The 14,492-nt window shown below is 41.6% G+C and overlaps 1 protein-coding gene across 2 annotated transcripts; it reads left to right on the top strand.

The window, feature by feature from the left end:
* Window positions 1-1,191: 1,191 nt before the first annotated feature.
* patz1 (POZ/BTB and AT hook containing zinc finger 1) lies at window positions 1,192-14,140 on the top strand. Of its 2 annotated transcripts, XM_086292915.1 has the most exons (6): window positions 1,192-2,739; window positions 3,860-3,923; window positions 4,028-4,199; window positions 6,479-6,637; window positions 9,654-9,866; window positions 10,268-14,140. In XM_086292915.1, the coding sequence occupies exons 1-6, from the start codon at window positions 1,496-1,498 to the stop codon at window positions 10,744-10,746; spliced, it is 2,331 nt and encodes a 776-aa protein (XP_086149041.1). In that variant the 5' UTR covers window positions 1,192-1,495; the 3' UTR covers window positions 10,747-14,140. The 2 variants fall into 2 exon arrangements, with proteins under 2 accessions (XP_086149041.1, XP_086149040.1); XM_086292914.1 differs by lacking the exons at window positions 6,479-6,637; window positions 9,654-9,866 and having other exon boundaries at window positions 1,198-2,739.
* The last annotated feature ends 352 nt before the right edge of the window (window positions 14,141-14,492 follow it).

The following is a 14,492-nucleotide window of genomic DNA, read 5'->3' as shown; positions in this document are numbered from 1 at the left end:
AACTGTTAGTTTAGAAATTACTAAAATGGTCAAAGTTTAAACTTTTTAAAGGTAAACTTTAGATTGCAAAAGATTGTATTTACAAGATCTCCTTAAATGTTCAGTGTAAATCTGATCTTTAATTATGAGAAACTGAGGTTGCTTTTTAAATTTATTTTATCCTGAGTACTTGTGAAATATTTAAGGTGGTGGTGTGTGGATTGATCGTTGCACTCAGTCTTTGTGGGTGTATATACACTTAAACATTTTATTAGGTACATTTATTCAGCTGCTGTCTGATTAGATACTGGTTTCAGTCACATGGCAACATCCTAATTTGGACATGTAGATGTAATCAAGAAGATCACCTGAAGTTTAAATGGAGCATCAGATTGGGGTTGAACTTTGAACATGTCATGCTAAATGGGCTGCACTGAACATTTCAGAAACTGCTGATCTACTTGGGTCTTCTTACACAAGTATTCTTCCTGATGTCCATCCCTTTATAGACCACTGTGTGCCAGTGCTCTGATGGCCGCTTCCAGCAGGATGATATACACAAAGCTCATTCTCAAACTTGACACCAGAATCACTGCCATGTTACTCTAGTGGACTCCAGTCACCAGCTCCAACATCATGGATGTCCATCTGCAGCAACTACGTGGTGCATGATGACCCAACATCTGTTTCCTGCACCTTGTTGAAGTCTGTTATGAATAATTATGGCTATTCTACAAGTAAAAGGGGTCCAATCTGGTTCTAGCAAAGTGTAACTATTGAAGTCGCCCAGTGAGTTGTGGTAAATAGCCTGCAGTGTTCTGTGTCAGCAGATGAGTGGACAACCTCGGTAATTTAGTGATTTTTTTTTTTCCACTTGAGGAATATTAACTAACCCCCCCCCCCCCCCCCCCCATTTCTAAAACTGGTAAACAGCCAAATTATTGCTACAGCTCATCAGTGGAGATGTATATTTAATAAGTACAGTTGTATTGCCTTGTGCAGCTCGACCCTTACCTGAAGTGACTGGTGCATTGTGCTCTGCATGTGTTTTGAATAGGCTCACAGACAGCGCTCATAAAGAGTGACGGGAGGAGGGGGTTGTGGTTGGCTGGTTGGGGGAGGGGTTTTCACAGACAGCAGGCAGGAAGAGACCTGCGTACAAACATAAGGCATGAAGAAATGAAAGACCTCTGCAGCGCTGATCCCACCAGAGAAAAATAAAAAATACACATTCATTGTCAAAGCACTGATATCGATATATATTTTTTATTATTACAAAGCGAGCGACCCCCACCCTGAAGAAAGCAGGGTCAAAGTTCACAGGAAGCTGGGGGGCTGCCATTTTTCCCTGCTGCTGCTACTGCTAGCCTTTAACGTTAGATGCTAAAACGACGGGAGGGGCGGCTGGTTTTGGATTTTGTAGCTAGCTGCTTTCGGTTGATCGAAATCCTCACGCATAATCTGCCATTTCTCCGACCTTTGTCGCCAACAACCATTGTTATTGGATGAATTCGGCATGGAGAAAGTAGCAGAGCCGTCTTGGACTTCTTCGTACACCTACCAGGTGAGCAAGCACAGTGCGGAGATGCTACACAACCTCAACATTCAGAGGAAAGATGGAGGCAGGTTCTGCGATGTGATCCTGCGCGTCGGCGAGGAAAGCTTCCCTGCCCATAAAGCAGTATTAGCCGCCTGCAGCGAGTACTTCGAGTCGGTCTTCAGCCGTCAGACTGAGGGCGACGGCGACGCCAAGGAGCTGGAGATGCATACGATCAGCCCGAAAGTTTTTAAAGACATCCTGGACTTCGCGTACACGTCTAGGATCGTGGTCCGACTGGAGTGTTTCCCGGAGTTGATGACAGCTGCCAAATTTCTTTTGATGCGCTCGGTTATTGAGATATGTCAGGAGGTTATCAAACAGTCTAACGTACAAATCCTCGTCCCGACCTCTCGGGGAGGAGATGCCAGTCTATTCCAGGCCACGGGGGCCACGGAGCTCGGTTTCCCGGTGGCTCACCAGGGTCTGGTAAACGGAACGGGAATGCTGGTGAACGGTCAGAGCTTTGCTAACAGCATGCAGATGCATGTGGACGGAGGTGAAGACGCGGCCGCGATTCTGGAGGACGGCGGCGAGTCGTCGGTGCCAATGTTGGAGCCCGTTGAGGGACTGCCAGTCTCCCCATCCGCGGAAATAACGGGGAACGCGTTTCCTCACGACGCTGGCTCCCCGGGGTCGAAACGGTGCAGGGGGAGACCAAAGAAAGCTGGCGGAGCCGTGGAGGCTGTTCACTTTAACAACAGCCCCCAGAAAGACAACGGACTGTTTCCCTGTGGGACCTGTGGCAAAGCTTTCACCGAGGCTTCCCGCTTGAAGAACCACGAAGCGCAGCACGGAGCCTCCAGCGGGGCTGTAAACAACCTCAGCGACAGCCTGTCAGCCCCGGCCGGAATTTCTCTTCTATCTCAGCCCGGGCTGCTGGAAAACGGCGTGCAGTTACACGGAGGCCTCGCCTTGGACAACGGCCGCAAGAGAGAGAGGACCAGGCGGCACGTCGGCTGTGACATTTGCGGGAAAGTTTTCCGCGACGTGTACCACCTGAACCGACACAAGCTCTCCCACTCCGGGGAGAAGCCATACGCCTGCCATGTGTGCGGGCTCCGGTTCAAACGCAAGGACAGGATGTCGTACCATGTGCGCTCCCACGACGGCTCAGTTGGCAAACCCTATGTGTGCCAAAGCTGCGGTAAAGGGTTTTCAAGGTGAGTTGAATGAGATGTATAAATAATGATGATGATGATGATGATAATTGGTCAGAATCTGTTGGGAGTTGTAAAAAACAAAACAAAAACCACACACAGTGCTGTTACTGGGTCTTAATGCCCTAAATTTCCAGATCATCCCAGACAGAAATGTGCTTTGTTGTTCCTTAATATAATTAAAGGTACATGTGTAAATCAGCACATGTAATTTAGTCCATTATGTGACGGTATCAAGTGAGTGCTTCTATATATAACAGTCAAAGCAGCTTTTAGAGATGCACAGACGCCACCATCTTTCCAACAGCTAAGGATCTTGTCCATGGTTTCTAACTACTGCCGTGCAGCCATGCATGCACCTTTCATATAACATTATCACTACTTTACCTCCCACTATACGTCCTGCCACAGCTGTCAAATTCAGGATAACCAGTGTAAGTAATCGTTAAAGTATCACCACTATGTTTTGTTTTCAGATACTCAAACCAGTTGAAGGTTGGGTTTTAGCTCACTGCCTCCACCTACTGCTTTGGAGGTTAATGTTTCTGACATGATGAAGAAAGCAGCAGTTTTTTTTTTGTTTTTTTTTCTCCACAAATTTTCCAGAAATCTTGTGTGTCTCAGCACAGGTATGACTGAAGAGTTCTTACTGGCCGCCTTTGTGAAGACATACTTTTATGTTTTCTCTTAAGCTACTTTGGCTTCAGGTTGGTGAGCATACAGGGTCACCAGTCTGGCTTCCTAGAGCCCCTCAATAGAACAGTGACACTGTTAATGTTATTAGTAAACCCTCTTTTGAGGAAAAGGCTCGTTTACCTTCAGCCTTGATTTGATTATTTTGTTTTTAAAACAAAGGAGCCTCTTAAGGACTCCTTTGTTATATTAATGTCATACAGCTCACCTGTACCTCGTTGCCAGCTTGCACACTGTGGGAGGACAGCTCTCTGAGACATGAATGAATGTAATTAATTTGAGTAGCTTCCTTCTCGTGATTGATTTTCATGCAATTGAGAAATTAATATAGTACTAATATACAGAGTTCCATACAGGTTAACAGGGAGTTCTGATTTCAGGCATATCAGTTCATGATGCACAGACTTTAATTTGCACTGTTTTCTTTCAGACCAGACCACCTGAATGGACATATCAAACAAGTACACACAACAGAGAGACCTCACAAGTGCCAGGTAGGATCAATATGTCTGTCTTACTTAGTGAATAGCCGCATCTAATGAGTTTCTTTTTTTTTTCTACTGTGAGAGGCATTAGCTCAGTGATTTCTGTCTTTCAGATTTGTAATGCCTCTTTTGCCACAAGAGATCGTCTCCGCTCTCACCTTGCATGCCACGAGGACAAAATCCCCTGCAAAGTTTGCGGCAAGTTCCTGCGAGCTGCCTACATGACAGACCATCTCAAGAAACACAGTGAAGGAACTCATAACTACTGTGGCATTTGCAACAAAGGTAATTCCTTCAAAAAACAAAACAGCGTTGTACTCGGGTTCGAAATCTGAAACCTTTCTACCCCCTATCTTGATCAATATCCAGAGGGTGCTGACGTCCTGGATGTTCACAATATACAGACTGATATTATTTGATATATTGGTAAATGTGCTTTTAGGAAAAATAAGACACGAGTCTAGAGTTATGGTTGATGTACTGCCTTGTGATCTTGTGATATTTAAAAGTAAGATTTTGATTAAATAAGAGATTTTAGTTGTTTTTTTTAGTTGGTTGCTCTTGTAGCTTGTGGGTTGAAGTTGAATAACATAATCTGGCAGTGAATCTGTTTGTGAAGATTAACTTCACTACATGGATGTAAAATTACATCTCAAATTTTTCTCTGTTGATTATCCATAAAATCTGCTGTGATCTTCATCTGAATCACAGTCATAGACAGATCAGTCTGATTTACAAACAAGCCTGACCGATTTATTGGTGGTCCAATATTATCAGCCAGTATCAGCATTTATAATGGTGAATAAATGGAAATAAGAAGACAAGTGGGGAAAAACGTCCATCAGTTGTTCCTCCATTACTCTGAATGTTCCCTGATAACAACAGCAGCAACTATAACTGTTGGGCAAAATCCGTTTGTCTAAAAAAAGAAGGAATAGCATATTGGAATATCAGATTTTTAAATCGCCAAATATCTCTCTGTCCTAAAAATCCTATATTGGGGAGGCTTCATTAATCACTCACAGCCCAGAAGTGCGTACTGTAATTCCAGTTAAGTAAGCGAGTTTTTCTTATCATTGGCTAGATTGAAAAACCTAAAACTTGATCTCAGACTTGGGGGGGTTCAGAACAGTGCTGACCAACTTTCTGCTCCAGGCCGTGCACTCGTATAAGAGGGTGTTTGATGCGTCATTTCCTATCAGTCGAAGACACTGTCAGATAAATGGGTGATAAAGAATATAAAAAAGTTTGGAAGTCCACTCTGCTGCAAATGAGGGAATTTGGCAATGCTGCCAAAAATGTGTGATCTGTTTGATCTTATTTAAGCGCTCCGTGTGCTCTCAGCGACGCAGTTCATTTCTAATGCGACAGCAGCACAGAACTGGTGTGAAACTAAGCTCGACGCACTTAAATATTAAAGACTACTCTGTGCATTCACGCCTCATACTTTTTCACAGCCTGATGCGAGATGTGGCCAGATCAAAACAAAGTGGATTTTATCACTCGATTATTCCTGGTGATTAAGAGCCTGTGACTAAATTAGTGAACTGGTCAGTCTGTTTTATTAGCTGCGGTTCCAGTATTGTAAAACTGACTTGGCAGCTGGTTGGGGACCGAACATAAAGGGCAGGTTTTCACATTTTCGACATCTCCAACTGAATGCATGCAAAGTCCTGCAACAATGGTGACGCATACAGTTTGGGTTGCTGTAACTTCACGGCTTCTTTTAGTGTTATTAGTCATGTGCAGCTCAACATGTTGCATGTATGAAATGCAGTTCTTCAGCAGATGGTGTGCGTGTGTCACACTTAAATAAAAGAAATGACAAAAAAATTACTCTTGCAGTCGATTTTAAATCAAAACTCTGAACATAACCTTGTCCTCATCAGGTGTTCAGCAAAAGTTGCTATAATGATCTACTAAAGTCACGACGGTCATTTCAGGTATCCTGGAAATTGCTGAGGGTTCAGATTTTAGTTTTTTGCAATTGCATGTCTGAACATTGAATTTCATATGGTGCTTACAGTCTCAGTCATACGTGTTGAAGGTTTCTTCACGTGTCTGGTTTTTGCATCTTTAGGCCTTTACAGAGAGTGAGACTCAGTAGAGTCTCTAACAGGCCAGTAGTGATCATGCAGGTTGGACTCCTCTGGCTGACCTGATTATTTACTGTTCTGACGTGTGTCTTCAGTACTGTTGAAAATTTATTGGAGAAATCTAATTATATTTAGACTGATTTCAGTGTGTTTTTAAAGGAGTCATTCCATCTGTAAGAACTGTGATCCATGGGAAAAGCCCTTTCTCCTCCCAGGGGCTTAGTAAAACTGTAGTATTATTATGTTGTCTTTATTTTTACAAGTCCAGACAATACAAAAAAAACTGTTTGAAGCTCTGTTGTTTGACATTGTGGAGCAGTACAATTCTCAGTTCACCACACATCCAGAAATGAATCATGGAGTGGGAGCAAACTCGAACAGTACGCCTTTGTTTCAGGACACCTCTCTCACAGCCGGGGATGTCAGTGTGTCAAGCAACTTCCTTCTTCTTTGTTCCTTTGGTCCCAGGTTTCTCCACCGCATCCTACCTTAAGGTGCATATAAAGACACACCACGGTTCTCCACTGCCCCCCTCTGCCACAATGCACACCTTCCCTGAGCCAAGGGGGGAACTGCAGATGCACAACGGCAACCCTTACCACATGGGACGCCAGTGCTCAGTGGAAGGCAAGCAGCCGCCCGCCCCATCCCAAACTTTCATGTTTCTGGCTTTCATTTGTTCTGCGGCCGTTTATTTATTTATTTTCTTTGGGGGGGGAGAAACATGCTGCTGCATCTCTGTATATGTTAACACACGCATACATCAGCTCCTGCTTCCAAGCTTTTTGCTGAAACATTTACTATTGCACCTTCATTTGTCAAGTATTGCACGTCTCTGTGACGACAGTTGCTGTAATTATTCTCTAACTGTGGCACCAATTTTTTTATTTTTTTATTAATGATATCCAGGTTAATTAGGCATGCGGTCAGTGTTACATAAAAAGCTGGAAATGCCAGTGAGCTCAGGCCAGCTTCGTGACTCATGCCAAAGGTCGGGGTGGTAGGGCTGCGGGAAACTATTGTCACACCCTAGAGCATTAAATCTGTTTGGTAGTTGGAGAACTAATTTATCTTTTAACATCCTGGACTCATCTCAAACTTTAGGCTTTATTTCTAATGTGATGTGTACGTACAACTATTCTTTTAAACCCTGTTTTGTTTTGAAAACTGCCTACATACTCCTGTTGCCACTTGGAATAACTGAAGATCTATCCTTTTTTTTTGTAATTCTTAAGCTGACCATTTTTTTTTTTTTTTTTTTTTTTTTTTTTTACTCTCAACCATGTTAGCAGGTCGCATACTAATTCACATTTCTTTTATTTGTACGCGTGTGTCTGTCCAGCATGGCCATGGCCGTATGGTTAACAGTGTCTGTATCTGCTTGGCTGGTTCATCAACTGTTGTTGGGCTATGCACAGTGTTGCATGATCGTCCTAACGTGTGCTCCATTTGCCCTGGATTCATTGAAATTTTCGTAGTTGTGCCATTTCTGTTGGAGAAACTGTGAACCGAACCCACAAGTGGTTAAATGTAATATCAAAGAAAATGCTGTCTTCTGTTGATTTACAATTTAATGACTTGGGCTTTTAAAATAATGGATTACATTAACAACTACACATAATATGTCAGTGGAAACATCAACAGGGTTCTAAAATTCACACCTCTTACCTGTCACAGGTGCAAATTAAGCATGAGAATCCCAAGAACCACTGCAGGATGCTTTGAAATTATATGTGGCATTTGTAAAATTAAGTGCAGCAGTCACAATTATAATAGCAACTTCAAACTGTCTTTTCAGAAAATGCATACCTTTTAGTCAAAGAGCTATTAGAAAGCACTATTACTACACTATATATTAAGCTCTGATACTAAAAAGGGAAAATGATGTTCTTACTTAAAAAATTTAATTTTTTTTCCAGCAATATATGTCACAAACTTGCAGCACTATATTTACTATATTTCATTAAAAGAAGCCTTCCATATATATATCTGAAAAGTTGCCCACCGTTATTGATTATATATCTGTGATTGGACAATATTAACTGATAATATTGGTCAGGATCTAGTTTGGGGGATAGCTGGTCTTCTTTCTTTTTTTAAACTTCTAAACCTTATAAAGGAAAGTGAGCTTCTGTTGAAATGACACAAAAAAAGCATGTTTATACCAGATAAGTTAAACTTGTTTTACCTCATAGGCCACATACAGCCAATTTGATCTTTAAGTGTACTGGACCAGCAAAACTCTCCTTTCTGTCGGTGTAAAGACATTTAAACATTTAAGCAATTAGATATTAACATATAATATGGAGAAGTGCAGTTTCGACTGTAGGTCTCAGTTTTTCTACTTGCTAAATGTGTAAAATTAAAGAACAAGTTCTGTTAGGTATTTGGTCAGACTGTCCTTTATTTATAAACAAGGTTTTTTGGGTTTTGTTGTTGTTGTTGTTGTTGTTTTAAACAAAACAAAAAACCTAGAAATTTCAATAATACATAATAGGAAGACATGAACTTTTCAATTTCTCTAGTTCTTCACAACTTCAGTATAGAATGAATGCGGGAGGTTTTCATCAGCAGAAAAGGCTGTAAAACTTAAATACAGGGAAATACAGTTACACACACAGGGGTGCACATAAGTGGTCCGCAGGTGCGCATTCGCTGTCAAAATAAAAGACGCGCTGCGCACCAGATAAGAAGTTGCAACGCGCGTTCGCGTACTTATAAAAGGCGCTGTTTTTGTCTGCTAGAGCTCTGTGCGTTCATCATTTGTTTGAAGCCAGCTCACCTCCTGCAACCACTTTTCCGAGAATACGTGCTTCTTTTGCGGTTCGGACTCCTTCTGACATTTCTATGGAGGTGGAGGAACACCAAAGTAATTGCTTAAAGGAGCTTCTTCGACATCTTTAAGAGTTCTAAACAAATGTCTGTCCTCCAGAAAATTTTATGTGCGCAAACGCACGTTGCTACTTCTTATCTGGTGTGCATCTTTTATTTTAACAGCGAATGCGCACCTGCGGACCACTTATGTGCGCCCCTGGTTATACAGACATTTACCGACACCACTGACAAGCACACGTCCCCCCCCCCCCCCCCCTTTTTTTTTTTTCCCCTCTACTTCTTTTTTGTTCTTTTACCTGTAACCTTCACTTCGTGTCACAGGACCAGTGAGACGTGTGAACGTTACACTTCTCTCCCTGGGGGGGCATTGTGACAAGATACAGCTGGATTCGCAGATGCATCTGGTGACATTAATTGCTGGCTCCATTCTTTAGCTGCTTTAGTGAGCCAGCATGTGCAATCAAAGGATCCCGTGTAGTTTTTTTAATTGCACCTGTGTTTAACAAATCAAGTTTCAGCAAGGATTATAATGAAATGGCACAGTTTGATTAAAGCAGTCAGGCAGCCAGGGATTTATTGTTTGTTGACTGTGAGCTGAGGAAAAGGTTAATTCATTCATCAACGCCAGCTTTAGTGAAGGGACTCACTCAGCATGGGCTCATTTTCAGTACTGTACATGTCTAGTATACTGTGTACAAACAGCATTAACACTAGTGATGAAGTAAAGGTATTTTTGTCCGTATGGTTTCCACCGGCCTGTTATATCTGTCCCTCCCCCTTCCTTTCTCCCTGGCTGGGTGCTGTGTAGACCTGTGCGCCAGTCGCCAGCTGCTTCTCACCTCGTCTGAGGCAGAGGGGCGCTTTCATGGGCTCTCTGGACACCCAGTTCTTCCCCAGCCTGGCCATTCAACCCTCTGCTTGCAGCCTGAGCTGCTCATGGGGAAGCCAGGTGGGGCTCCATATTTCTGGGAGTGTCGCTCTGGCGGGGTGCCTGGCTTCCCCGTCCATGGGCCTGTCACAGGTCAGTACAGTCCAGCAGGAGGGTGGGTGGGGGCATGGTGCTAGCATGGCCTATTGGTTGGATGAGCACAGCAGAATTCTCAGTGGACACCGGGCAAATGGACTGAGCTAGATGACTGTGTAGTTAAATGCTGTAGCCACATTTTGGAAAGAACTGTATTTAATTATTCATGTCTTTCAGTCATCGTAACTGGTTCTGCCCGTGCTTGGTGCTTTCTCATGTGACCCCCGAAGTTTACATTTTATTTCTTTTCAGGTGCCAGCCAACAAATGGATTAAAGATGTTTTTTGAGAAAGCCTAAAGCCTAATTCATGCCTCTCTTTTTCTCCCATTTCCCCCCCCCCCCCCCCCCTTTCTTTTGCCTCACCTCCCTCTTCATGTCCATGCTGTATCTACCTCAGACGGGCAGGAAAACGCTGGTAAATGTCCTCACCTGGAATCGGAAGAATCAGATCCTTCATTCGGGGATTTGTCCAACAGCGAAGAGCTTAAATCTCCACACAAAACCGACGGACCAGAACTCGAGATGCCCTCTTTGCCCTGCAATGGCGCCTCTGCGGGGGCTTTGGTCTCTCCAGAGGCATCTAAAGCCAAGACAGACCCTGAGAAGAAATTTATCTGCGGGATCTGTGGTCAGGCTTTCCGCACAAAGTCCTACCTCAACAAGCACCAGCACAGAGTTCACAAAGCCCAGAAGGTCCAGGGCGTTTCGGGGTCCAGCTTGAGTGATATAGCCCCTTCCCTGACGTCTCCCTTCTCCCCTCAACAAAACATGTCTCTGCTCGAGTCCTTTGGCTTTCAGATAGTTCAATCAGCTTTTGCCTCTTCACTGGTGGACGCTGAGGTGGGTCAAAGTGGAATTGATTTTGGAGGAAAGTGACCTTTTTTGCTTGAGGCTTTACAAGTTGCAGGAAAGCCACTTTTTCTTAGGACAAAGCTGGGTTGCCCACAGAAGATACTCTGTATTTGGGAATATCTTTGCCTCAAGACTACTTTTTTTTTTTTTTTTCTTTTTTTGTCATGTTGGTTAATGTGTATCCAATATTTTTGTGAAAGACTGCCATATAATTCCTACCTTTTCTACTTTTCCAGATTATGTATGTGTCTGGCATTTTGCTTTATAAAGAAATTACGTGAAGGCTTTATTTCCTTTAACCGCTAGGGATGTGTCGAAGTTCTGTTTTCTTTAAAGCCCTTTTCAGACCCTGATTATATTTATCAGTTTGTTAAAGTGATGGCAATCAGACAATTCAGACATGGGTCACTTTAACATTAATGTTCCTATGACAGAGAGCCATTTGGTGTAAAGACTCAGCCCACTGTTTCCCGTAAGTAGATTTTTGTGCTTGTGGCATTAAGTATTGCTGTTATTGAGTAATTAACCACACTCCTTATTAGAAGCAAGGTCTCTCTTGTGGAATTCATGATGGATAAACGCTTGTAGGTCTGACCTAACGAGTTTGGTAATTGTTAAAGAAAAGTGACCAAGACATTCAGTCAAAGGAGCGCACGTCTGAAAAGGGCTTTCAGCTTTTATGTGTGATTTACCAATCACAGTTAAATCCCCATGTTTGAGATGAATTCTGTACTGCATCGTTAAAACGTAAAGTAATCTTTGTCCTTTTGCTCACTTCACCTACTCTGGTGTACTTGGTTAATAGACCCATGGCCATCACAGTGAATTTTTAATGCTTTATATCCTTACGCTCCCCTTAAGTCTTTAAACAGATGTCTTTACCTCAGAGCAACAAGAGGGCTAAATTCTGTATTCATTACCTTACTTACTACCTTTAAGAGAGGACTTTTTTTTTTTTCTTAAGTAAAGAGATTTAATTTGGCTTAAAGTTTGCTAGCAGGGCTTTTTTTAATCTGTTAAATGCTAAAGAAGAAATATTAATAACAGGCTTGATGTGCATTTCATGCTGTTTCTTTTCCTTTTTTTTTTTGCTTCCAGTGTGTCAAGTGTCAGTTCTTATGCCAGTGAGTAGGACTGGTAGGTGTTAGGAAGCACTTAAAAAGCCCTTTGTTATGTGTTGAGTTGAATTATTTGTGAAATGTTCCTTTAAGGAGAGGGAAGCCATTTATTGTTGTGATCTTCACAGTGTACCTGAATGCTTTTCCCATGAGATTTTTTTTTCTTTTTCTTTTTAACATATTTGGATGCAAAATCTGTCTTGAATCGTCATAAGCTTGTTAGCGTTGAGGTTTGTTTTCCTGCTACATGGACAGCGTTTCCCAGTCTTGTTTTTTTTAGGTGTTAAATCAGTTGTGTAAATGAAACAGGGACCAAGGTCAGGTATATTTTCGGTATATATTTTGAGAAATGTAGATTATATTTTATTAACTTATTAATGCCCTTGATTTTGTGTAGTTCTTTTTTCCCCCTTTCATTGTGTGAAAACAAAAATCTTGTGATTTGCTCAGTTTGATTATTTTCACTCTAAATTATATTAAATATAGATGCGTGTTTGTTGTTTGTGTGTGTTGTGCAACAGACATCGAGAGGGTTCGAGGAAAGATTTGCAATGTGATCCACCAACCTGTGAGTCAGCAGAACATATTTGGCTTTCTTTAATGTGTCATTGTTTCGTGTCCTGTTACTCTTCTCCCTCCTCTTAGATTGCTATTGCTGTGTTGTTGCCGCCGCGTGCTGCGCTTGCCGCAATGGTCACAGAGTACCTGTCTGGGTGTCTCACTGTGTTTATTCACAGACATTCCTCTGAACACTGCTGTTTCTTTTCATGTGTGCTTATAAGGGTAGGGGAAAAAATCCTTTTACAGTGTCTTGAAGCACAACGCAACATCTTCGGTGTGGCTGACGGTTAAAGACCCGAAGAATTGGTGTTTTGAAGCTGAAACCAGCCGATGCTTTGAATTTATATAAAAAGTAACCCATGTATCTGCAGATGTAATTCACTTTATTGATTAAATTACCGACAAACACAAATCCCAGTTTTTCACAATGTTCTTTCATCCCTCTTTGTTGTAGTGGTGGTGAATCAGAAAACACCGACAGGTGGCACTGAAACATTTGTGGAAAGGGATCTGCTCTTTTTAATGCTCTAAATTTAATGATTTAGTGTCATGTGGACCTCATTTTTCATTGGTTGGTGTTTTGTTTTTGTGCTTTAAAAGTGTATCATGATGCAAATCAGGCTGGGTCCAGCAGCAAACTGTGTGTGTGTTTCTCTGTTAACAAAAACAGAGTGTATAATTGTGTGTGACTTTCTGTTTGATCTGTTTCCTGCTTTCTGCTTAATTATTATTTGTGGGTAATTGAGTCTGTTAAATTCAGTACATTCCCTTATTATTTATAGTTATATTGTGATTGTAACAAGTGTATATACCTTCCATATACACCTCTATAAATATATATAAATATATATATATATATATAGATATATAAAAGAACCAACCAATATGATCAGTGTTTGTAAGTGGTGGTCCTGTACATAAAAAGATTTTTTTTTTTTTTTTTTTTTTCTCCGTTGGTTTTGTTTGTTTTTTTTCTTGTCTGTTTTGTGGAGGGATGTTAAGTTATGGCCATTTGAAGGGTAAACTGCATGTTCTGGCATGCGAGCCGAGGTGGGGACTGATTGTCGATCACTGGTTGGTGGCAGTAGTCGTTTCACTGCTCACTGTACTATAACTCTGCTCCGGTAGCGCTCAGGCTGCCAGCTGACCTTTTTTGATTTTTCTTTTTTGATCCACTCTGCACTAGTATTTACTCTTTGAAAGGTAATAAGGGTTGTGTTGTCATAATTATTATTTCAAGACAAGTGTAAAATGCTGTAAGGATGTAATTCAACCTTTCTTTTTTTGTAGTTGGTTTGATTTTTTTCCTCCCCCACAGGGATGTATAATTTGTTTCATTTATGTTGGTACTCCAGTGTAAAACATGACGTATTATTTCGGCCTGGGTGTTTTTGCTTTGTGCTTTTTGTCTGTTGCGAAGTGCCTTCCAAATACTGATTGTGCACAGCAGTGGATTAAAAAAAAAAAAGGTCCTCTTTTCTATAGGTTAATTATTGTACAGAGTGACTCGCATTGACACTTTTGTATAAAAACACAAATGTAAAATATGTTCACTTGGTATTTTATCATCGTACACGATTGCTCTTAAAACATGTGAGCTACATGTTTTGTTATAACGTCTTTGGACATATTTCAATATAAGCTTACTTTTCTATAGATATTTGTTTTTGTACTCTGTTATTGAGTCTCATCTCTTGTCTTGGTACAGAGGTGAGCATCAAATAAATTGCAACTTAAGCCCCCCCAACTGTTGTCTTGTTATTACTCGTACTTGGTCTTTTGCAGCTGTAGTCCAGTTCCTTACAGTTTTTCGTGTGCATTTAGAGATGCTTTTGTGGAGATCATTGTTTGTAATGAGCAGTTGTTTGAGTTACTGTTGCCTTCCTATCAGTTTGGAGCAGTCTGGCTCTTCTCTAACCTCTGGCATCAACGAGGCATTTTCACCCAGAGAACTGCTGCTCACTGGATTTTTTTTTTTTTTTTCACCATTCTCTAAAAAAACCCTAGAGGTGGTTGTGAGGAAAATCTCTCTGAAATACTCAGTGGCGTGTTCACGGTCACTTAAATCGCCTGGTTTGTCGTGAAGTATTT

This window comes from Aulonocara sp. 'chitande type north' Nkhata Bay, linkage group LG5 (genome assembly GCF_057382095.1).
Source record: "Aulonocara sp. 'chitande type north' Nkhata Bay isolate Kocher_YH1m ecotype deep benthic linkage group LG5, A_spYH_male_GT1.1, whole genome shotgun sequence".
In the NCBI taxonomy this organism is placed as follows: Eukaryota; Metazoa; Chordata; class Actinopteri; order Cichliformes; family Cichlidae; genus Aulonocara; species Aulonocara sp. 'chitande type north' Nkhata Bay.
This window is presented reverse-complemented; position numbering and strand designations above follow the sequence as displayed.

What these genes read in the sequence shown, in the direction of transcription:
- patz1 (XM_086292915.1), top strand. Translation starts at nt 1,496, where the DNA reads ATGGAGAAAGTAGCAGAGCCGTCTTGGACTTCTTCGTACACCTACCAG. An exon ending in ACGCCAGTGCTCAGTGGAAG is followed by an intron (nt 6,638 to 9,653) that starts GCAAGCAGCCGC and finishes GGTGCTGTGTAG; the next exon opens with ACCTGTGCGCCAGTCGCCAG. An exon ending in CGTCCATGGGCCTGTCACAG is followed by an intron (nt 9,867 to 10,267) that starts GTCAGTACAGTC and finishes TATCTACCTCAG; the next exon opens with ACGGGCAGGAAAACGCTGGT.